Source organism: Zalophus californianus, chromosome 6 (genome assembly GCF_009762305.2).
Source record: "Zalophus californianus isolate mZalCal1 chromosome 6, mZalCal1.pri.v2, whole genome shotgun sequence".
Classification (NCBI taxonomy): Eukaryota; Metazoa; Chordata; class Mammalia; order Carnivora; family Otariidae; genus Zalophus; species Zalophus californianus.
This window is the reverse complement of record NC_045600.1, coordinates 50823187-50848628: the sequence shown is the minus strand read 5'-3', so window position 1 is coordinate 50848628 and position 25442 is coordinate 50823187. Positions and strand designations below refer to the sequence as shown.

The following is a 25442-nucleotide window of genomic DNA, read 5'->3' as shown; positions in this document are numbered from 1 at the left end:
TAGTTTGAGAGCTCTCATAAGATGGTTTTTTAGAGAAGCTAACACAGAAACTAGAAACAGATTCAAAAGAATGAATGAAATGTTCCATTGTGCTTGTTTAATAAACAAATCCCTAATTATTTTTACAGTTTAATTCTTCCCCTAAATTTGGACAGGTCCAATGTGTACATGTCTAAGAGATCAGACCCGCCTATAGGTAAGCAATGGCTATACAGTGCTACCTCAGTATCTGTAAAAGTTATCATGTTTCACAAGATTCTAGAGAAAAAGATGTTTTCTAAATTTTAACAACATATACATTCTAGGCAACCTATGAAATAGAAGATATTTGCAAATGACATGTCTGATAAAGGGGTAGTATCCAAAAGATATAAAGAATTTATAAAACTCAACACCCAAAAAACAAATAATCCAATTTAAAAATGGGCAGAAAACAGACATTTTTCCAAATAAGACATATAGATGGCCAACAGACACACAAAAAGATGCTCATCATCATTTATCATCAGGGAAATGCAAATCAAAACCACAATGTGATATCATCTCACATCCATCAGAATGCCTAAATTCAAAATCACAAGAAAAAACAAGTGTTGGCGAGGATGTGGAGAAAAAGGAATACTCATGCACTGTTGGTGGGAATGCAAACTGGTACAGCCACTATGGGAAACAGTACAGAGGTTCCTTGGAAAGTTAAAAATAGAACTACTTTATGACCCAGCAATCAAACTACTGGCAATTTACCCAAATATAAGAACACTAATACAAAGGGATACATGCACCCCTGTGTTTATAGCAGCATTATTTATGATAGCCAAGATATAGAAGCAGTCCAAGTACCCATCACCTGATGAATGGATGAAGAAGATGTGGTATATATACACAATGGAATACTACTCAGCTATAAAAAAGGATGAAATCTTGCCATTTACCAGGACATGAATAGAGCTACAGAGTATGCTAAGTGAAATGTCAGTCAGAAAAAGACAAATACTGTATGATTTCATTCATATGTGGAATTTAAGAAACAAAACAAATAATAGGAAAAAAATAAGAGAGAGAAATCAACAAATAGACTTTTCATTATAGAGAACAAACAGATGGTTACCAGAGGGAGGTAAGTGGGGGGATGGGTTAAAAAGGTGATGTTCATTAAGGAGGACACCTGTTGTGATGAGCAACAGGTGATATATGGAAGTGTTGAATTACTATATTGTACACCTAAAACTAATATACTATATGTTAACTAACTGGAAGTAAAATAAAAACTTAAAAAAAACAATATACATATTCTAAAAAAACATTGACAATAGAAAAAAATGGTAGATGATCATTTATCTGATTTCTAAACCTTAGAGGCACCCAAGCAACTAAATACTGCTAACAAACATTTTGTTAATTTTCTAAATAAGAAAATAAATAATATTCGTAAAAACTGAAGGATGAATTACAGTATTGCAGAATGTATGGGAAAACTATGATCCTCTCTGTTAACAGAAAGCAGCTGATGCTGTAATGTTCTGAGTCAGGAGAGGGTCAGATCAAAACAGGCTGTCATGGTAGTCTCAGTATGCAAGAATGATATTCAGAGATTTGTATCTTGGTAAGTCTCAGCTGTTCTACACATTCAAATAGCAATGTAAGTATATATGATGTGTTCAGATGTTTTCTTGCATTCTTCCATAGTTAATATCTAAACATTGGCAATTATATTAATAGAAAGAGGTGAGGACTCAGACATTACAAGTAAATGGTTTACCATATAAGGAAATATCTTTAATGGTGAAAAATGAGATGCTGGGAAATTTACAGACTCAGGATGACTTTCTGGTATTACAGAGTTGAGAAATGAAACATATTTATCTTTAATATTTTGAAGTAGAATATTCACAATATATAAAATTTAGTTGTAAATTGTCCTATTACAGTCACATGATATCTCAAAGGTACAGATAACATGGTCAAATCCCTGTTTATCTTATTATCTATATCTTTTTTAAATTGTTATTCATGGTCACAATTATTCTGAATATTTTCCATAGACATTTTTTATTTAAAGTTTTTTTCTTTGTTAATTAGGTTTGTATTCCTTTCTAGTCACCAGCAAAGCTTTATAGTATCGGCACTCAAATATTCTTACAAATTTCAGTGTCTTCCTCAAGAATTACAAATTCTCCACTCTTGATATATATTATAGAAGAATATTTCAGATCACATTCAACTCCATGTAAAATGACTCATTAGATATTTTAGTTTTTACGTAATTAAGGCTCTATTATTAAGTCAAAACCCAAAATGAACAAAAGACATCAGAGACTTTTTCCTAAAACCAAAGCTAAATGGATTTCAAGTAGATTTCTTCATTCCTTTAAAATGTATTTGCCATTGCAAATAGGAAACTCAAAATCTCTCCCTTAAAGAAATATTTTCCACAAAAAAACAAAGCAGTCAGCAAATGTAAAATTATGTACTTTATAGTGAAACCTAGGTAAACCTATGTATAAAGAAATACAAGTTAGGATACATTGATTTATTTTTTTTCAAATGTTAACATTTTAAATTTAACTACCACATAAAAAATTAACAAATTACCTTTTACTATTTGAGTTATCTTATCTTTAAGTCAAGAACATGCTGTTTTTTAAAAGGTCAGAGTTGGAGAGACTCTTTTCAAATAGACATAATACTGCATGCTACCTGAATTAGGAACATATTCTAGCAGAATGGGGTATAAATACTTTAATTCCTACCTGGGTAAAGAAGGGTTCATAAATCTCAACTCCTTTATCAGATCCTTGTAGTAATACCTCCTGACCACGTCTCCAGCTGTACCGAACAGGTGGATTGGAATTGGCCACACACCGGAGGAACACTGTTCTCTCATAGTAAAACTGTTCTTTAGCTTCACCTATACTTTGATGAACAGTTACTACTGGGTCATCCAAATCTAAAAAATAAAAAATGACAACAACCAAATGACACTGTTATGCGTTACATGGCTTTTACAGGCATTACACATGTAAAACCTAACCAAAGGTGCATTTTCATAATTGATTTTATTGCATATCACTAGATTCATTTTTTTAATTTAGTTTATTGAACTTGTTTAGAGAAAGTTCCAGTGATAAGCAGTAAAGACGAATAATAATGTTTCTTAAGATCTCTGCTACTTGAGATAGTACAAATGACTGCATATTTCCAACACAGCTCCATGAGAGAGATCAGAATCCAAGACCCTCCAATTCAAGAGATTAGCCAAAACAATGAAACATAGTGACAGGGAAATAAATACCAAGCAGCTCAACTGACTCCCTTAACATACTTCTTTTCCAAACATTTATAACTGATATAGTTAAAGCAATCAAAGGATTATGTTTACAAATTATTATCTTTATAGTAAGAAAATATGATCTTATACTGGGTTAAGTTTTTCCTTCATCTCAGATTTTATTTCCCAGATTATATTTGCTAATTTGAAATGTGCTAATAGAAGGTAGTGTTAAAAGGCATTAACATTTCTACTATTGCATATGGGAACTACATTTTTGCCATCTTATATGCATTCTAAAGAAGGGGTATATACCATAGTGTTTAGTAAACATTTTCTGGGAAAAAAAAAATATAAATATCTTGGGCTTTGTATAAACGTGAGTTCATAGAATCTTTCTCTCAACTACCTGATCCTACCACTGTAGTGTGAAAGCAGTCAAAGACAGTAAGTAAACGCATGGATGATGGATGTTGCTGAGTCCCAGTAAAACTATTTACAAATGCAGCAGCCTCAGCCAGACTTGCTTCATGGGCAATAGTCTGCCATAGATTGCCAATCCCTGATTTACCATATTCCAGGTTCTTTCAGTAAGAGAAAAAGAAATTAAGAAGTGAACTTGCCTTAAAACAACTATATTGTATATTTGAAAGTTGCTAAGAGAGTAGATCTTAAAAGTTGTCATCACAGGGAAAAAAAAAACAAACCATCGGTACCCATGCATGGTGATAGATGTTAACTGAACCTATTGTGGTGATCATTTTGCAATATGTACAAATATCGAATGACTGTATTCTACACCTGAAACTAATATGTCAATTATAGCTCAGCCAAAAAAAATAAAACAACAACAACAAGCTCTTGGTTCCATGTGCTAATATAAACTTAGTATATAGTTACTAAGTGTGATTTAACATTTGCTGTATTTAAATATTAATTTCACCCAGCTTTGCCCCTTTTGGCTTTGTAACTGAAAGATTACTTAAACTTTGTGGTCTTTAATTTCCTTATCGATAAAATGGGACTAATAATGGTACCATACTATTAGGGCTGTTGGAGAATTAAATGAGCTAGTCCTTAAAGCCTTAGGCACATAGCAAATGCTCAATAAAAGTTAGCTATTATTATTACTATTATCATTACTGCGGTTTCATTTAGAATTCCATTAATTCTACGTTGTTTTCTTACCTTTATCTTACCAATTCATAATGCACTCAACTCTCATTTTAAATAGATAAAAGTGTCATTTTGTCATTTGTTCAGGCTAGCAATTTTTTCTACATGACCAATACTTTCATGTGAACACTGAAGAGAAGCTGCAATATTATATAAACATAAGAATAGTGGGATGTGTGAGCAGATGCTACGCTGAATATTTAAAAGGCACTGTTCTTTAGAAAAGATTCTTTGTGATGCATTAAAATAATAAAATAATAACCAATGAAATAATAAATAAAATAAATACAAAATAAATAAAATAATAAAAAGTGAAGTAATAGCTGCCCTAAGGAATCAAAGAACAGAATCCTTAATGTCCCAGTTTTAAAAAAGTTTTTTTCCAAATGTGAATTGTTTGACAGCCCTACTTAAATTTCTAGTTTTGCAACATTCTGAGTTTTTTTCCCCCAACATTAGAATCTTTTCACAGCTACCTCAAAGGCCTCTAATTATAGTAGTATAAGTTTATAGAACAACTGCCGCTTCATTGGTAAAGTTTAAAGAAATTTCAGTTTCAATTCATTCTATTAGCTATGCAAAGATATGTGCTATCTGGTTTTAATAGTCAGTGTATTTAGGGATACCAGCATCATTACCACGAAACATTTTAAAGGTCTTTAAAATCTATCAAATAGTCGCTTATTTGGTGATTAGTCCTTCACATACAAATCAAATCCTAAAGAAGACTGATCAGCTGAATTCAAACTCAGAGACTTGAAAAAAAAGGTATTGCAAGTTGATTGTAAACTTTTTTTTCTTATTCAAAACATAATTTCTTTTAGTCATAGTCTCATTTTTAGAAGATATGAGCTGTGTTCTGTTGTAAAAACAAAATTCTGAAGCCAGAAAGTTTAGAAACAAAACAGAATTGGATGGTGATCAATTTAACAATGATGACTCTACTTGGATTCCAAATAGTTAATATTATTGTATTTTAAAACATCCATTTACTGCTGTATACCTAGCTCTTTCCTTGTCGGGTGGTGGTCTCTGATCTATGTTAAGTTTTGGGTCACTGGCCTTCTGAGAATCCAATCCCGTGACAATGGCTTACTGAACATTGTATTGGCAGAATTATCTGTTGGATTCACCCATGTTTAGGAATTTCTACTTCACAAAGCTCCTAAATGATACCTTTTTTGGATTTAAAAACAAACATGACAAGGACAAGATATCTTCTCAAAAAGTCAAATAATGACATGTATAAAAAATATATTTTATGTATGTGTGGGTGTGTAAACACACACATATACACTTATATAGTTTACATACATATACATCACTTAAAACAGTATATATGTTTAATATAAACTCTATATAGTATTACTGAGTATGTGTATTTACCATAGGTCAGTTTTCTTGGAAAAGAGACTCTAAGATAGTTATGTGTGCAGGAAGTGTATTGGGAAGTACCTTCTAGATCAACACTCCAAGTGAAAGACGGAGAGGATTGCTGAGGAGGAGAGTTGAGCTACAGCGCAGTTGCAACAAAGGTCTCCATAGCTTTAGAGAAGTCAGGGAGCTGTAATATTTCACAGAACTGTCCTGCCCTAAGGCAAGGAAACTAAGCCTTAGACACCACCCCCTCCCCCATCAACTGGTCCTTGCCTGTGTGCTATTCCTCCCTAAGGGGCATGACCTTGGGAGGGATAGCTCTGTTGGTTTAGGGTAATTTCTATAGTACGATTTAGCTGATAAGCCATTAGCTGCTCAGCAGCTAAAGGAATGAGTCCTGCCGTATGGAAGAAGGGATCTGGCTGGTGCTCTATAGCATCTGCTTAAATCCGCTTTCTAGGTAAGATAATTCACTCTATCTGGGAAAAGCTACTCCAGGATAGTTATTCACCTTTCCTTGGAAAACTGTCAAAAGAAACTGTGGTGAGATGATATTCATCAACTCTTTCTACTATTACCATTCTAAATTGCTCCCATCCTGGGCTAGTACATCTTTTGGCATAAGTAGGTCACCTAGTGAAGTTACCAGACCTTTGTCACTGAGGATTTTGAGCCCCAGGTCACCAGGTTCTTCTTAAGCCATGACTGATGCACTTATCTGTTTACCACCAAAATTGGTCAGGAGACCACCAAGAAATGATACAGTGGATCATCTGGGTATCACCATATTATATACTGTCTCACTCTGTAACAATAGTCCTACCTCCAGCTGATCATATGGGCCAGTTAACTCCCTCCAGGCTGGTGATTCCTCTTATCTCCTACTTCCTAACATAGGAAGACTCACATAAATGAGTAGCAGCCATGGCTTAAAGATTAATGGGGCTCTTGCTGTATCACTTAATAGAAGGTTTTTCCTCTTCTGAGAACCAGGACTTCTAAACTGGCAGAGCCCAGAGTTGCAGGAAGGGAACACAGATTCCCTAAGTGGGTCACTGAATGTGATAGTGGTAAGTAGGGTCACTCCTTGGTTTTGAACCTACGTATTCTACAGAAAAAAAAAAAGCGTTATATAATAATGGTCATTGATTTAGAATGCACACTGTACGTCGGAGCATAGCACTCCTTCCTTACCAGCCATTATCCTTCTGAAACTCAGTTGCCCCCTCCAAAAGCCATTCAATCACTCTAGTAAGTTGGCATTTTTAGGTGATAAAGAATATATGACCAGAGAATCCCCTGGCAATGTTCCCAATACTCTCTCTTCACTGCTGCAAAGTGTGCTTCTCATTCCATGAGTGGTTAAGATGGGATCATGTGTTAAGAATAAACCATTCTCAAAGCCCTTGGATAGGGCTGCTGCTGACTCAGGTTAGCATAAACATCCATACCCAGAATACATGTCATATTCAGTTAAAATGATGCACTATCATTTTCAGGGGGAAAAAGGTCTAACTAATATAACCAACTTGCTACCAAGGGACTGGTTGGAATTTTGAAGGATAGTACTTTTACGGTGTCAAGTGTTGGTCTCTGTTGCTGCCAGGTTAGATATTCAATGGTGGTGGTAGATACATCAACATTCATGGGAGAGGACCCATGGTTCAAGTTTATGCATAACCTCCATCCCTACCATTATAACAATTCTATTCATGAGCCTGTTGTGCTATTTATGAGTAGCTAGGGACAAAGCTGGTTGTTATCAACTGCTTGCGCTACTCTGTCTACTTCATTGTTTTGTGCTTCTGTGGTGGGTATTTTTTGGTCCTCGATAATAGGTACTCCCATAGGTCCATCAACATACTCGAACAGATCTCTTTTCACATGAAGTGGCTGACCAGGGACACCACCCGAACCAAAGTTCTGGCCTGTGGAAAGATGTTCCCTCATTCCTCTCAGGGACATCCCAGAATGGGGCTCTAGTGAAGTAGCAGTCCAGTTTTTGGCTTGCATACATATACTGAGCTGAACCATCATAAAAGAAGCTTAGCCTTTTTTCTTCACCATCAACTTATAAGTGATCCACTCTGTGGCCAGCTATGACCTGAGAAAAAGGAACTGGTAAAACATTGATAGATGCCATGAGGATCTGGGCACCTCCTTGTACAGCTTACTTGGGTCCTTGGGCCCTGGCCATACCTTATCCTGAATTTACTAATTCCATTTTATGATGAACTACTGATGGATCTGACCTATTTTATGGCTGGCTGTTGGTAGAAATGACAAAACCCAATGTGTGATTGGTGGTTCAGACCACATGGTCATTTGATGTTCCGTATTCAAATACTTCATCTCTACCAATGCCCAGTAGCACACTAAAAGCTATTTTATGAAAGAGGTATAATTCTTGACTGTAGAAAGCATGGTCTTACTAATAATCCTAGAAATTTAGTTTATAACTTTCCTATTAGTATTGCTGTAAACCACACACCTTTCCTAGCACTGATGGGTTATGTGACTCAAGCATCCATCCATTTGGATGGATGAACATGATCTCATTGATACAGTGGACCAATAACAAGTTCAAGGGAATGTTCAGATGGTCCATATGTCTTTGGATTATGCTATGAAAAGATGTGTGAGAGTTCATTTATCTTTAGAGCAAGACTGCAAATATATACTATCGTCTGTCTCAAGTGAATGCAAATGATTGATGATCTTCTTTCCTATCAGAAATGAAAACAAACACATTAAGTATATTACTGGGCACATAGTATGTATCTGAGGCCATGTTATTCTACTCTAGCAAAAATAGCTGATCTGGTATAAGCTGCAATGATGGCACTGCTTGGATGAGTTTGTGGTAGTCCATTATCTTCCTCTAGGATCTCTCTGGTTTCATTAGGAGACAACATTTTCAATAAATGGAATACACAATATGGACTGCTACCAGCACATCTTTTAAGATTTTAAGGGTGGCATTAATTTCTACTATTTCCCCTGGGATATAATACTGTATTCAATAAATCTCAGCTGAAAGTGGGGAAGTTCCAGAGGCTTCAACCTGGCCTTCTCACTAGGATAGCTCTTACCCCAAAAGCCAAGGAATCAATATGGAGTCTCTGACAACTAACAAATGTGTCCATTCCAATTACACAATTGGAGACAAGCTAAATGACAACAGGGTGGATCTGTGGATTGGTAGACCCAAGGTGAGCCAGCCATAGGCCACAGTTCCATTTATTACCTGGCACCTATATGCCCAACTCTAATAATATAAAGGCATGATAATTTTGTAGAATCTTAGGTATCAAGGTCAACTTAGATCCTTTGTACCACAGTCCTCAAAGTGTTTCACAAGTTTGCTTTTCCTAGAAAATGGTTATTTAAGTGGATACAGGTTCTTTAAATAAAGAATTTGGAGAATCATTACCATATACACTTGCTATGGTATTGCAGGGTTCTTTCTAGTGACTCAGTCTCCCCTTCAGTCAGAGTTCAAGGTGTGAAAATTACTGTAAGTGCAGCAATTGGGCAAGGAATTACAATTTTTTAAAAATTATGTGATGATATTCAGCTTCCTGATCATCCATCTGATTTCTTTAATAGTGTAGACTGGATAATACCCTTGTTGACTGTCCACTTATTTTGCCCTGTGGGATGGTATGTTTTATTGTCTATCTTCAGAGCTCTCTGTGAGTCTAGAGCCCTTGGTGCACTTTAAGTAGCTACTCATTAAGATAACTGTGCTCAACCTTGCTTGTGACAACCAAGCACTGCCACCCAGATTCTATTATGTTGAGATCTTGGCATTCTCATTCCTATCAGAGACCTCAATTCTGTATTAGCATCTCCTACCATCAACATTTGCCTACAGAGAACAGTCACCTCTGAGCTTCCTAGTGATGCTTGATTTCAGTCATCAGCACATTTTTATTGCTTTAGAGGGTCCTCAAAACCTTTACACAGAAGAAAGTGACTTTTCTGGACTCTAACTGTTATTTTCACTCTGGCATGTTCGCATATCTGAGTCTTTTGGCACTCTCTACTCTAAGCATAGCAGCTCTGGCATTAATACTTCTTTTAGTGAAAATGCTTGCTTTCCTCAAGCTTCCAACAGCTATCTAGCAGCAGCAACTCTCTCCTGCTCTCCTTGCCAAGGTGTTAAATTTTATAACATGGGAGAATACTATCATATCAATAAACTCTTATTCTCTATCCCCACTTGATATTATTCTCCATCCCCAATCTTATTCAATCTTATTCTCCCTCCCACTTGATCCAGCAGCCTCAGGATCCAATTTCATACATACTCTCCCAACTCCTGCCAGTAGATATTAGCTAGGGTCTGCCGCTCATTTGAAGCATAGTCCTTTTCCAACCTTAGAGACATAGCATTTCTGTGGCTGTGTGATGTCATCTATTGACCCTATATATTGAGCTGGGGGCCAGGAATGGAAGTGAGAGTATATCCTCAGAGGAGTATTACCACAAAAGGAAGAAGTTTCTGAATCATCTTTAAGCAAGATGGACACGATAGTCCTTAATTGGGAGGAACAGACCACTTCTGCAGGCCCAGAAGGTTTATGGAGAACTAGGTTTCAAGGTATCTGAGATCACTAACCCAAATGTACTCTACCCCACAAGTCCGAGTTCCATTTGTTCTCAACCAAGGTTCAGAAACTGGCTTAGCTGATTTGTCAGGGCTAAAGATTCAAATTTCTGTAAAGCTCTGCTATGCTTTTAAATAAATCCTTATTATCAGCTTTTATGACCTCTGGCTAAAGAAGATGAGAGTCTCTTTATATCCTGTGAAAGAGACCTTCTTATTCTCACACATAACCTTCAACTCATGATTATTCACATTCAGCCTTTCATTCTTTTTCTCCATTGCATGAACAGAACCCAGCAGAAACTGATTCGATTGTCCTTATAAGTATTGTTTTCCCTGAATTCTTCAAAAGCCAAAGATACTGAACGCATAGTGCATTACCTTCTACTAGTACCTATCTTTGTTCACCATCAGTGAAGATTTTAACAATTTCACCACTACAGCATTCAAGAGATTATCAGTGGTCCACCTACTACTAGAAATGCAGTCCTGTTAGTAGACTGATGGGTGATCTATTTGTAACATTCTGTCTTAGAGTCTACTTCTGAGACCATATAGAATGATTCCTTGAAAATATGATTCTTTGATGAAGACATGCATTCAGGAAACTTACTGAAGAGTGCCCTCAGGACCAATTCTTGTGGTAGTTTGGAAAAAAAAAAAAAAGTAGGAAAGATTAGGCAGTGAGAGGAGTTAAACTGTGATGCATCACTACAAAGTCTCCAGATGATCCAGAAGGAGCTCTAAGAGTTGGGATGGACTTTCAGAGTTGTCTTACAGAGTTGTTCTATAAAGGACACTGATCAGTCACCAGGTTAGGGCTTCCCTGGTGAGAAGGCTTGACCTTGGGTAGCTCTTTCAAGCTGAGGATAATTTCATGAGAGGGATTCACTTGAAAGTCAACATCTTTCAACACGCCCAGGATTTAGACAGAGTACTTGCTATACAGTTTTATCCAAGGATCTTGATGTTATCATTTCTAATTTTCTTCAGTCTTTATATATAGTTCAAGTAATATAAGATCTCCACATTTATTTAATATTCAGTTATCACACTAAATAGCTTTAATAATATTACTGTACTACTTTGTTATTGTTGATATTTCATCTGCAATGATTTATTCTCTTTAAAATAAATTTCTTTTAATTTTATAAGCTGAGTATGTGAAATTCAAACACATAGAGATGATATTCATTGACAAATGCAAAATATTCTTTGAAGTAAAAAGAATATGATTTTTATTATTTAAGAGAGGCCAAAACTCTTCACATTTAGTCGTTTATATAAACCACTGATATGATTTGATATGTGAATATTTGCTTTGAATACATTTTAGTAACATAACATAGTTTTCCATAACATATATCTATGTGCATATAAGATCCATATCTTAATCATGTTTGTATTCCTATAACCTGACATAATGGACATAAGTACTCAATAATGATCTAATGTATTAATGTAAAGAAGACTGATCTGTAGCTAATATGATCAATGTCAATTTTCAGCAAGGCTACCCACACATACAAATAAAGTTATCCAAGGAAAATTAGTTTCTTCCCATATATAGAACCATAACCCCTGTCTAACTGAAATAATTTTCTAGAAACTTTCTCTTTGGCTGATTAAACGTGTCAGAAACTGCCAAATTAAAGTCATGTATATATTTATGATGATATACCCTACCTTTCCTAACCCTAGAAACTTATGTGAACTGAATTGGGTGACTGATTAAATACAGGGCTGAGCGAAAGGAGAGGGTTTAGGAAGGACTTGGCTTGGGCAGGTGGGTAGACAGTGCATTAACAGAAATATGAAATGTAAAGTAAACCTGTTCCTGGTCAGAGGAGACAGGGGAGATTATGAAAGTTGAAGACGTTATTTTTGTTTAAATCATGCTAAATTTAAATCATGCTGAAGCACATATTGCTTTCCTAGTTACAGAGTACATAAGCTGTGTGCAGAATACGAAGTCTGGGCTACAGATATGGCTTTGTGAGTCATCAATATGCTGTGTGAGGGATGAGACCTTCCAAGGAGTGTGCAGAATGAAGAGACGAAAGGTCCAAGGAAAGAGCCCTGGGTAACACTAAGTGGAGAAAAAAAGAAGAGAAACGTTAGGAAAAAAAACTGAAGAAAAAATGATGAGGAAAGTATAGATAAAACAAATCAATGGGAAACAAAATAAATAAAAAAGTAATTCCACTGCCATAGAGGAGTTGGAAACCAGAATAAATGGTGAAAAGAGATCAAGGTAAGGAGAGAACTGAAAAGTGACTTTAAGTTTGGCAAGAAATAGGTCACTGGTGGCATTCACCATAGTTCTGTCAGAGAAGTAAAAGACCCAATAGTCATTTTCCTGTGCCTTAAAGCAATGAAAGCCAGTGAAAATATGGAGAGATTCATAGATATAATCCTTTCAAGAAACTTGGCTTTGGCAAGAAAGAGTTAGAGGAGTAGCTAGAGGATAGCATGTGATCATAAGAGTCCTGCTCTGTTTTCATTGTTTTGTTTTCCTCTAAGCTAAGAGATATGTATTTAAGTCCAAATAAGGAAGAGCCAATAATTGATAAGGAGAAAAAAATAAGACAATAGGGAACTTTATGAAAATGGTCAATATTTGAACTAGCTATTTTATATGTATAATTACATGGATTTTTAAAAAATATTTTATTTATTTATTTGAGAGGGAGAGAGAGAGAGAGAGAGAGAGAGAGCAAGAGGGGGGGAAGGGGCAGAGGGAGAGGGAGAAGCAGACTCCCTGCTGAGCAGGGAGCCCAGTGCAGGGCTTGATCCCAGGACCCTGGGATCATGACCTGAGCTGAAGACAGACACTTAACCAACTGAGCCACCCAGGCACCCCTAGTTACATGAATTCTTATAACTCAAATCATTTAAGACTTATCAGTAGTATATCCCTGTTTTTAGGAGGTGTTCACCCAAGCTTCCAATCTTTTAAATTAGAAAACTTGGAATTATTTTTGACCCCTCCCTATTTTTTTTATAAAGGCGTAGATTTTCTACTTTAAAAAAATCCAAAAGTAGTGCTTAAATATTCAATAGTCCTGTTTGAGATAAGGTTCACTAAATCATGGGAGTATTTGTTTAGTCTACTCTCAAATTGGGATACTGTAGTGACATAAAAGAGTTAACTCATCTCCCAGCATGCATGGGCACAATTAATCTACGTGCTTATGGTTAATCAGTTATTAACTGCAACTGAAGTCATGGGGTGTACTTACAAGTTAAAGAATCAATTAATCTCAAAAATAATCACAGCAGAGGCATGTTTTCCACAGGGCTTTAGTCTACCATTTGGTCCAATTTTTCTGTCTCTAATCTTTGAATTAAACCAAATGAATCTGAAAACCCAGATGGCAAAGACACACTAAATACTGTACTGGATGTCATCTTCCCCTCTGGGTAGTTCTAGAAATCTTAACAATCCTATACAAAAAAAATAAAATAAAAAAAATCTCACTATGTTTTCTCAAGGAATATAACCATTCAATACTCTTGGAGGCACTAAAGCTAGTCAAGTATTTCTCACTTTCTGGGTAAGAATTTATGTTACTATTATAACTATAGGATGAACGTACAGAACAATAAATAATGTTAACTAACCTGAATAAAATTAAGTTGCCTCAAAGCTATACAAAGTATAAACTTATTAAATAATATTATTTAATAATTAGACATCAATAATCAAGCACAATGTACTTCATTATAAACAAAGTACTAATGCCAATGATTTGCAGCACTTTCTGCAGATATCAATACAAAGGCACCATTTTCTTAGATAAATCTATAAGAAATTTTATGCAAGTATTGATGACAAGAAAAGTTTCATATCTTTTCCTACATAGTGCTTTCTGTACAATGACTAATTTTATCTGATAACCCATAAAAGAAAACAGACAAAAAATGAGTACTTGACACCAAATTCTCATAATGGGACATTTATAAGAGTGAAGTTATCTATAATATTTAGCCTCATTCTTGTCTGAAATTTTGTTCTTACAGATCTACTTACACAGATTATATTGTATCTTCTATAATTTTTAAATTTTATTAAGTTTTTAATTTTAATTTCAGTATAGTTAACATACAGTGCTATATTAGTTTCAGGTATGCAATATAATGATTCAATAATTCTAGACATTGTTCAGTGTTCATCATGATTAAGTGTACTCTTTAATCCCCTTAACCTATTTCATCCATATCCCCACCCACCTTCCCTTCAGTAACCACCAGTTTGTTCCCTACGGTTAAAAATCTCTCTCTTGGTTTGTCTCTTTCTCTTTTTTTCTTTGTTAATTTGTTTTGTTTCTTATTCCATGTATGAGTGAGATCATATGATATTTGTCTTTGACTGACTTATTTCGCTTAGCATTATATTCTCTAGCTCCATCCATGTTGTTGCAAATAGCACAATTTTATTCTTTTTTATGGCTAATATTCCTGTGTGTGTGTGTGTGTGTGTGTGTGTGTGTGTGTGTGTGTGTGTGTGTAAAGCCTCTTCTTTATCCATTAATCTATTGATGGACACATGGGCTGCTTCCATAATTTGGCTATTGTAAATAATGCTGTAATAAACATAGGGGTACATGTATCCTTTTGAATTAGTGCTTTTGTTTTCCTCTAAGCTAAGAGATATATATTTAAGTCCAAATAAGGAAGGGCCAAGAATTTATGAAGAGAAAAAGATAAGATAATAGGGAATGTTATGAAAATGGTCAATATTTGAACTAGCTATTTTAATGGTATAATTACATGGATTTTTAAAAAAGAATTATTGTATTATGGATCACTTCCTTTATGTTTGTTATTAACTACTTGAAGTGTTTGATTGCTCCCATGTTAGGTGCATAAATATTTATAATTGTTATATCTTCCTGTTCAATTGTGCCTTCATGATTATATAGTGCCTTGTCTCTTGTTACAGTCTTTCTTTTAAAGTCTACTTTGTCCCATATAAATATTGCTATCCTGGCTTTCTTTTCACATCCATTTGCATGATAAATGCTTTTCCAACCCTTCATTTTCAATCTGCATGTGTCTTTAAGTCTGAAATGAGTCTCTTGTAGGGAATACATAGATGGGTCCTGTTATCTATTTTGTCACCCTACGTCTTTTGATTGGAGTGTTTAGTCCATTTACATTCAAAGTAATTATTGATAGGTATGGATTTATTGTCATTTTCTTACTTGTTTTATGGTTGTTTTTGGTTTCTCTATTCCTTTCTCTCTTGCTCTCTTCTCTCAAAATTAGATGGCTTTCTTTAGTGATATATTGGATTCCTTTCTCATTATTTTCTGCATATCTATTACTGGTTTTTGGTTTGGAATTACCATGTGGTTTTTATGTAACATCTTCTGTATACAAGTGTATATGAAATTAATGGTTGCTTAAATTTGAACCCATTTTTTACTCCTCTCCCCCCTACATTTTAGATATATGCTGTCATACTTTATATTCTTTTATTTTGTGAGTCTTTTCACTGATTTTTACAGATATACTTAGTTTTACTGCTTTTCTGCTTCCTACTTTCCCTACTCTTGCTTATGATCTTTCCTTTCCACTCAGAGTCCTGTTTAACATTCTTGCAGGGTTCGCTTAGTGGTTATGAATTCCTTTAATCTTATCTGGGAAACTATCTATCCTTCTATTCTGAATAATAGCCTTGCTGGATAGAATATTCTTAGCACAGATTGTCTCATTTCAGCACTTTGCATTTATCTTGCCACTTTCTTCTGGCCTGAAAAGTTTCTGCTGAAAAATTAACTGATAGCCTTATGGGGTTTTCCTTGTATGTAAAGGCTTTTTTTCTCTTGCTGCTTTTAAAATTCCCTAACACTACTTTTTGCCACCCTAATTACTATGTGTCTTAGTGTAGACCTACTTGGATTAATTTTATTGGAGGATCTCTGTGCCCCCTGGATCTGGATTTGTTTCTTTCCCCGGATTGAGCAAGTTTTAAGCTATTATTTCTTCAGATAATTTTTCCACCCCCTTGTCTTTCCAAATATTCTAGAACTTTTTTCCCTAGTCCATATATATATATATTTTTTAAGATATTTTATATTTTATAATGTATCTGCAAAATTATTTTTTGTAAACTTAAAGTTTACATCAATAATTTTATTTTATTTTCTTAGAACATTTCCTAGAAATTGAAGACAATTTAAAGAAAATAGTGCAAATAAGCAACTATATTTAGATCCTAAATTTTAATTGAAATTATTTTAATTTTCTCTTTTTGTCATTTAGGCAAAATTTAAATTGAATATTCTTGATTTGAGTAGTTTCTTTTCTAATTATGATTTAGAGATTTGTTTTAAAATTAGGAAGGGTTGTAAAAATGTATTAAATGTTTTTAAACATCTACTGGTAATGTGTTTATACATTTTTAGATAATGAGACACCTTTGTATTCCTTTAATAGATTGTTTTGGTAATATTTGTTGCACATTTATTCTACTGGTTAATTGATTTGTTAAATTTTATCTAAAATTACTGCATTCACTACCATAAAAATGTATCTATAATTCTCTCTTTCTTTTGTTCACTGGAACAAAGGAAATCTAGATTGGATAACTAATTTAATTTCATGATTATAAGAAAATATCTCTACTTAATGAATATGGTTTTGTAGTCTCAGTATGTTTTACAATAAGTTGTACTATCTATGCTAACAAAATCATTAATGCTAATATAAACTTAATGTCTATGGAAAACAAAATCCTAATATATAGCATCTTATAATTCTTTTGTTTTTCTCCATTATTTAGCTTTTCAAAAATTGAGTCTGAAAATATACATTTTAATAATAAATTAAAATTTAATTATAATTTAGTGAATTGTGTGGAAAATTTCATAAATATATTTTCCATATGACAATATATTTTGCATAAATTAACAAGATAAATAGGCCAGATAGCATTCTTGTCCCCAAAGATAAATATTCAGATATTTATAAACAATATTAATGAAGAAGTACTTCAATTCACCAAGCCTACATAAAGGGGACAGGTGTGTCCAAGTCAAAATTTTATACTCTTTTGGTAAAAAATATTTGCAAGTAATAATGAATATTGATGAAATATTATGAACTCTCTCCTTAAACACATTTTCCCCCTTAAGAGCTATCTATCATACATGATAGAAACATAAGGAAAAGTACAAGAAATGGAGTAAAAATGAATCCATAAATAATTCCAGTTTTAGTTAATCTGGATATATTTCCTTTCAGTCCAAAAATCATATTGCATATAACTTATATCATGAGTATTTTCTTATGATATCATATATTTTTCATAAACATTCATTCTATCTCTCCCTCATTCATTCATTCAACTGCAATTTAATCATCATCTAATATGTTCTAGGCACTACTCTAGGCACTGAGTTTTCAAAAGAAGGAAAGAAAGGAAGAAAAGAGGGAAGGAAGGAAGGAGAGAGAATGGAAGGGAGGGAAGGAGGTGAGGAAGAATTATATTCTAGTGAAATAAACAAACACTGGCCTAATATAATTTGACTTTATTCTTTGTAGTGAAAACAGAGGCTCTATAAATGACAAATATGCAAATACGCAAATCCTAACTGGAAGACTGAGTTGGGGCTAACTAGGAAAGAAGAGGGCACAATTCTGAGGAGTCAAAGACCTCAGAAATTGTTTTTTTTTTCTTTCTTTTTTTTTTTTTTTAGAAATTGTGTTTCTTATATTATGGTTCTCAGATTTGGGATCTTTAAGTATCTGTAAAAACAGGTAAATTGTTAGGCCTCATCAATTATGGGGGCTAACATTTAAACTTATATTTGGGGTATTTCCCACCTCCCACCAAAAAAAAAAATGCAATCCTAGATACTTTCTCTCCCAACCTCTTTGTAGCCAGAGTGTAGGCATATGACACAGACTCATCCAACTAGATGCAGTTATCATAAGCTCTGAATTGGGAGTTATTAATGCAAAGATTAGGAACCATGGAAGGTCCATTCCTGGGGCATGTGGTAGAGGTAGCAGCAACAATATTGAGTTTCCTGGGCAGGAGGGGTAACTGTGTTAGTGACAGCATCCCATATTGAATGAGCAACAGCAGGACATATTATGAAATTCAGTGTACACAGAAATGGCAGCCCAGGTTCATGGAGGGATTGGGGGCTGGGCTCCTCCATGTTGTTTAGTCTTATTTGTCCCTGAGTGCTTTTTAAACTTCATTTTGGAGATTGAAAACAAACCTAGAAAATTTAATTTTATTCATTCATTTAGTCAGTTAAAGTCACCCAGAGTTGAACTCTTCCGCTTGTATGCAATGGTTTGTTGAAATAACAGTGTGTAACAGGAAGTAGCTATAAATCAACTTTGTTTTCTTTCACTGGCCCTTATAGGCTATGTGATAGTTCTCCCTCTGCCTACTTTGTTCTTTGTCTCCTCCTTTCTACCCTCATAGCCACAGGGGCTCATCTTTTCAGGGTTATAGACATGATGATGATTGAAGGAGAAGTGGTAAGAGAAAATGAAGCCTTGTCTTTTGTAGATGGAAAAAATCTGCAGATCTTAGGGTAAAACTATTGAAGTCCCTCACTTGGCTGGAGGAAAGAAAGAAGCCTAACCTTCTTATCCATCTGTAGGAACAATGAAGCACTAGCAATTAAAAAAATAAAAAATCCCTGACTTCCATCCCTAGGTTCCAATCTTAACTGCTTATACAACTGAGGTGGGGAGTGGTCTCCACCGTCAGCATAGATAGTCTACCAATTTACTTTGCCAGAGGTACCTGGCAACTTCTAAGTTGATATCAGCCTTTAATTCTCTGCCAAAACTGAACGCCAAGTAGCATTCTGTTACTTTTGCAACTATGAGCCCTCACACAGAGCTTTTTGGCCTTCTAATAAACTTTTTTTCCTAAACCGAACCCCTTATTTACTAATAGGCACAATAAAAACACACATTTTTATCCTACTTGATTTCATATCTAAGAACAGGGTTGGTGGCTAAATATCAAGACGGCTCCATTTTTGTAGGTCAGTATACACTTTCTGCTTTAAGTTTCAATTCCTTCAGTTTTATAAGCAGCCCTGTTTACTATTTTAATCTTTATCCTCAGAAACTTTTTAGAAAGATGTAATCCCAATGGTAACTAATACATATATAGTATACTTAGCTCATCATTCCAAAAATATGTATTTCTAGATATCTAATTATTCATTTATTTATCTTCTAATAGGAAATACAATGTGCATTTTCATTTTTTTAACAACACTGGTTATTTCATTTGTAATACAAGCATCAGCATCTTCTGGCATTGGGTAAGATAGCCTTAGTAGCACGTTGTAAAAAAATGGGTCATTAGAATAGAAGAAAAGATACCTCAAAATGAGAAACAACTGAAGGAACCTGTCCCTGTTCTAGATGATAAAGCCTGAAGGAACAACACTTGAAACAAATCATTATTGAAAAAAAAAGCAAAAGAAAGAACCAACTTGAGAAAAACCTCACCTCAGGTAAAGAATGTTTTAAACACAAGTCCACTTCCGACCTGATGGTACTAAATAAATAAATAAACAAACAAACCAGCTTTGTACCTCCCACTGATACCAAATGCTCCTCATTCTAATTATTAATTTAAAAACTAATCAGCAGGGACTCCACACAGACAGACAAGACAATTTGTGTCTAGAATATATCAGCCAATCAAATATGTATCCAGCATATTGGATTCTGCTGATAGCTGTCCAATCATAACGGTCTGGACTTAGCTTTCCAAAAATTGGGAGAAATTAGCGATAGTCTCAAATGTAGACCCTGACCAGTCACTACTGTCATGCTCTACTTGTGAGAAGCCACCCACTATTATTTCTGAAGTTGATACCTACTTAAAAATAATTGGATGAAACCAATTCTAATTAAAGTTGAATAAGAATCAATTTAACTTGCTCATTACAAAGAGAACTGGGTAATCACCCAGATCTCTGCTCTGGTCTTTACTAATAATATTATAATTTAAGGCAAGTTACTTAACCTTTCTCTGCACCCAAGTCTTCTTTTTATATGCGTTCTGCTATGGGAAGCACCTTTCAGCCAGTTGATTGTGAAAAGCAGGAAGGACTTTTTGGCTGAGAAGAGAGGGAGCACTGGAGGTTTACCAGGAGGAGAAAATCCATAGCAGTGGGCATTCTTCTCACAAGAGACAAAGTAACAGAAACCCAAAAGGGGCAAGAATAGCAGCACTGAAGGATTTACAAGATACAGGCGGTGCTGTGATTAAGTCACACATCTCTGGAACATCAGATTAGAGGTGCTAAAACATTTTCTAACCACACATGTAAGCATCTCAGGGAGTTATTGGAAATATTTAGGAAAATGCATCCTAGAAAGAGATTTAGATTTCCTGCTTAACAAATGAGTGGTATATATGGACAAAATGGGAGTTTACTTTAGATGCAATTGTTTTATTTATATTCAAAATCCAGTAAAGCCTTATAATCTTGGTAGATAATTTTGGAACAATGGGTGACTGCTGCCTTTGTAATGTCCCAAGAGAACAATTTAATTGTATTTCCAGTATGGTTGTATCTATCTTTATTGCATATTTCAATTAGACAAAATGTACAACTCCAGTGCATTTAGCCACATGTGTTGTTTACAAATAAATATCTCTATTATTTCTCTATTCTCAGCTGACCATCCTCAATATATTAGACATCTGTAAGACCTGTGCATCTGTAACTTGCCTGGATGCTATGGGATTAGCTATATATTTCTTTAATTGACAATCTCTTTGCCATTTCGGTTTGCTTTTCCTTTTATGGGATTTCTAAGATAATTTTTTTTAAAGCCTAATAGCAACCCCTTGCCACTTAAACAAGAGAGATACAGTAATATCCATCAAAATAATGGAAATTTCAGCAAGAATATCACAAATATCAGAGATGTAACCAGACTGAGTGTGACTTCACAATATCCATGCCCTGCCTCATGCCATCCCCCTTCTTTTATCTGCTGTGTAGTTGTCTATGGATCCACCATTCACATTTCCCAAAACATACAAGAAAAGGAAGTCAGGTACGTTCTCCTGTTGGAAATGATAAAAGAATCCAAGTTTGGTGATCATGAGGACTTGAATAATTAATTCTGGTCACATTGTTTGTGCCAAACCAGAGGCTGTCAATCAAAATGATTAATGGTCCCTTATTTATGAATTAGAGAGAAGTAATGGGATCTCTCCATACTAGTTTACAAATAATTCCTAGCAAGGAAATAACAAAGTTGGCTATTGGAGGGACTTAAGGCCACAGGAAAAAAAATCTGAAAATTAAAATTTTCACTTTCAACACTGAGTGATATCATCAGATATAGAAGGGACAGTGTGAAGTTACCAAAAAATAGAGGGTTTTCTTCTTCATTTGTTTATCTACGGAAAACAATCACATTTCTTTTTTCCTCTTAAAGATATTTCACAATATTGCTTTGGACTAGAAATCAGGGACATGATTTTGTTTACAAAGGCAAGGTGGACAAAGGCAAGGGTCTGAGAATAAAACTGTCAGGCTTCTGTATGTATCCATGTGTGTGGGGGATGTTCCAGGTATGTGAAGAAAGTCTTTAGTCTATCCATTATTTATGTTAGAGAAAAATCCCATCATAAAAGCTTAACATCTTGACCATAATTAGGTTTCCATTTAATTTGCAATAACTTCTCTACTCCATATGATTTTTCATTCTTTCCTTATCATAACTGGGGTAAAATGCTACCAAATTAATACACAACTTTTTAGATCCTTTTAAGTTGAGTATGACACTCAACTGGTATAAACTATGTTTTTCTTTTGCTTGACCTCTTTTCCCCAAAACTACATGTATTCTCATTTGGTAATTAATAAAAAAATTATTAATTAAAATTACTACTAAAAAGAATTTTTAAAATAACATTATATTATATAGTTCAGAATATATTGCAACTAAGCAGCATATACTGAATTCTAGAAAAGAATATAAGTTTAATAAATGTATGTGCTAAATTTTATAGTCTAATATTAAGCTATCAACCAAGTTCAATTTTAAGGAACTGCCTCAAACTCAAATTAATTCACCTTAAATTATATTTATACATTAAATTTAAGAAACTGGAATTTCACAGTGAAGTAATAAAATGCTAATAAAGCTAATGGAAGAAATTCTGCCTTCAAGACACTAATTCAATGAAAGTTACATGTACCTAAGAACAGTTTCCCTTTGACTGAGAACTGATTCGCCTAAAGTATTTCAGTCTATTAACCTCAACAACATTAAGACCTAACTGATGTTTATGAATATAGGTAAAATAACATGAGATTTAACACTAGTCTTTAACTGTCCTTTTAGTTATAAAATTAATTGGCCTGATTTTTGGCTTATTCAGAGGCATACAAAGGAGAGTTAATTTTATTTATTATTTAGTCTGTCTATCCTGGGTATTAAAATTCTCCTTCCAAATGGGCATAGGATGACAGGAAACAACTTAAAAGCTAGTTTGCAAAACAAACAAACAAACAAATAAATAAATAAGCTAATTTGCTTTATTTACATATTTCAAAATAGCCATGTGGAGTATAATGAAACTCAGCTTACAAGTTCAACAATATGAACAAGAATAACTCATAACAACTTAAACTTAACAACTAGTTTCCTTTCAGAACATTTTCTTCCATTCTTTGATCCTAAAACACCCACAGATATTTATATAGTTATAATCAAAGTGCATCTACAATTTTTAAAATTTATTCTGTTGTCTTCATTTATCTATAAATATTAATAAAAAGATTCACATTCATTGGTAACCAACAGTTTTTGCTAAGGATTTCCAAAGATTACCAATGTTGAGATAAACTATTACTTAGATACATGAGCAAAAAGTTTATTACTAAGATGTGAACCTACAGATTTAATCAAGAAAAAAGTAAAAATAATATAATTTTAAGAACTAATATACCTTATATTTACTAACAAAACAAAATGAATCTTTCTACTTGACGGGATGAGATGACAATAATTATAATAGATAAGATTTTCTAGTTACTGAATTGAAACATTTCTACAGCTTTGCCCCTCAACTTAAGTAGATTCTTTCTCGATTAAAGGACTTTTAAATGATGAATTTTCTATGAAATATTAATAATTATAAATCAAATATATTAAGTGATAGTCATCTAGAAATTAAAAGAAATAAATTATGTATATTACAGAACCACCCTCCCCTTTTCACAATGTTCCTGTCAGTCCAAGGCAATGCAGTGTATTATTAAATAAATGTCAAAAGGTAGATAAATATAATAATACTTCAATTATCCTGAGTTAATTTGTCTATACTGCTAACCACCAGAACAAACCCTAGTGTGCATGCATAAAGACAAAGGGCATGTGACCAAACAGAAAGAAATGCATACCCTTTATTCGTAGGGTGCAACACCTTTACTTTGTCCTCCAACTCAACTCCAAGCTTTTAGATACAATCATAATTCCTTCTTGGCTTATTTGTTAAATCCTCAGTTAACGAGAAGTAAATTAGAAGAGGAAAAATGCACAGCAATGGCAGTAAAAATGGCATTTAAAAAGACTAACAGTGAAGAAAGAAATCATAAACCATAACAATACTAAAATATTTGCTATCATTTATCAGAACCTACTACGTGCCAGGCACTGTATAGGCATTTGGCACTTCATCCAATTTTTACAAGAGTACTTCAAGGGAGGCACAACCACTATTGCCAGTTTACAGTTGGGAAACTACCCACTTATAATTTCTTAGAGATGTTGAGTGACTTGATCAGAACAATGACTCAAGAGCAAGTCTACTGAACTTAAAAGCTCTTTTTGCAAGAATGAAAAACTGGAGCACTATGGATACTTTATTTATTTTTTTAAAGATTTTATTTATTTATTTGACACAGAGAGAGACAGCGAGAGAGGGAACACAAGCAGGGGGAGTGGGAGAGGGAGAAGCAGGCTTCCCGCGGAGCAGGGAGCTGGATGCGGGGCTCGATCCCAGGACCTCATGAGGTCATGAGATCATGACCTGAGCCGAAGGCAGTCCCTCAACCAACTGAGCCACCCAGGTGCCCCTGGATACTTTATTTAGAGGGAAAAACTCTAGATACTTTATACTTCATTAGGATTTCAATGCATTATTATGAATTTGTACAATACAACTGGATACAGTTATCACATTTGTTTAATGTAGCAAATGGATAAAATATTCTATACAGTTTCTTATAAAAAATTCTGACAAGTTTATATAAGCTACATATTTCTACAGATTAATTTCAAAATAAATTTTTTGTTCTGTTGATTTTTATCCCTCTAAAAGAAAGGGGAATAAAAGGATGTGATTTTTAAACTGTAATGATGCTATAAGTGTTTTGCTTTGAGATTCTTCATGTATCTTTAAATTAAAATATCAAAAGATGTGATGGTTTGACACATCATATATTGGCTTAATATATGTAGCTTAATTTAAATCTTCACATAAGAATCTAAAGTCATATACTTTTCATCAGCCATTGGCTCACAACCCCTGCATAGTTAATAAAGCGATTTCTTAGGCGATCATAACTTATTAGAGAATTTCTCATTTTTATAAAAAATATGGCTTTCATAATCTTAAAAGTCATAATCTCTTAAGAGAGTGTGAAAAAGTACTAGAGGCTTAAATATGAAATGTGCAATAAAAGAACTCTAAGAACACAAAAATATTTTTTTCTTTACTCCAATAATACTATGGCCCAAAGCATAATGATGCTATAAATCCTTTTAATTTCATACACTAGAGAAAATAAATGAAAATAATAAATTATATCAAATAAGATCACATTGCTTTCATTGAAATAATTGAGGAAATTTTGGGTTTGACTGGAAAAAAATTTAAGTAGTTATCTTATATTCTCAGCCTAAGGCAAAGGTCAGTTTACATGGAAAGTATTACTACTTCTCTAGAATTTTCTTCCAGGGTTCATTATTGACAAATGATACAGA

The 25442-nt window shown here is 34.1% G+C and overlaps 1 protein-coding gene across 2 annotated transcripts in view; it reads right to left on the bottom strand.

Annotated features, from left to right (window-relative positions):
* The window catches only part of MDGA2 (MAM domain containing glycosylphosphatidylinositol anchor 2), an 805991-nt gene that overhangs the window by 308592 nt on the left and 471957 nt on the right, over window positions 1-25442 (bottom strand). For both annotated transcript variants that reach the window (XM_027570414.2, XM_027570415.2), the window contains one exon: window positions 2751-2947. In XM_027570414.2, the coding sequence (XP_027426215.1) occupies window positions 2751-2947 (197 nt within the window). The remainder of the gene's footprint in view (window positions 1-2750; window positions 2948-25442) is intronic.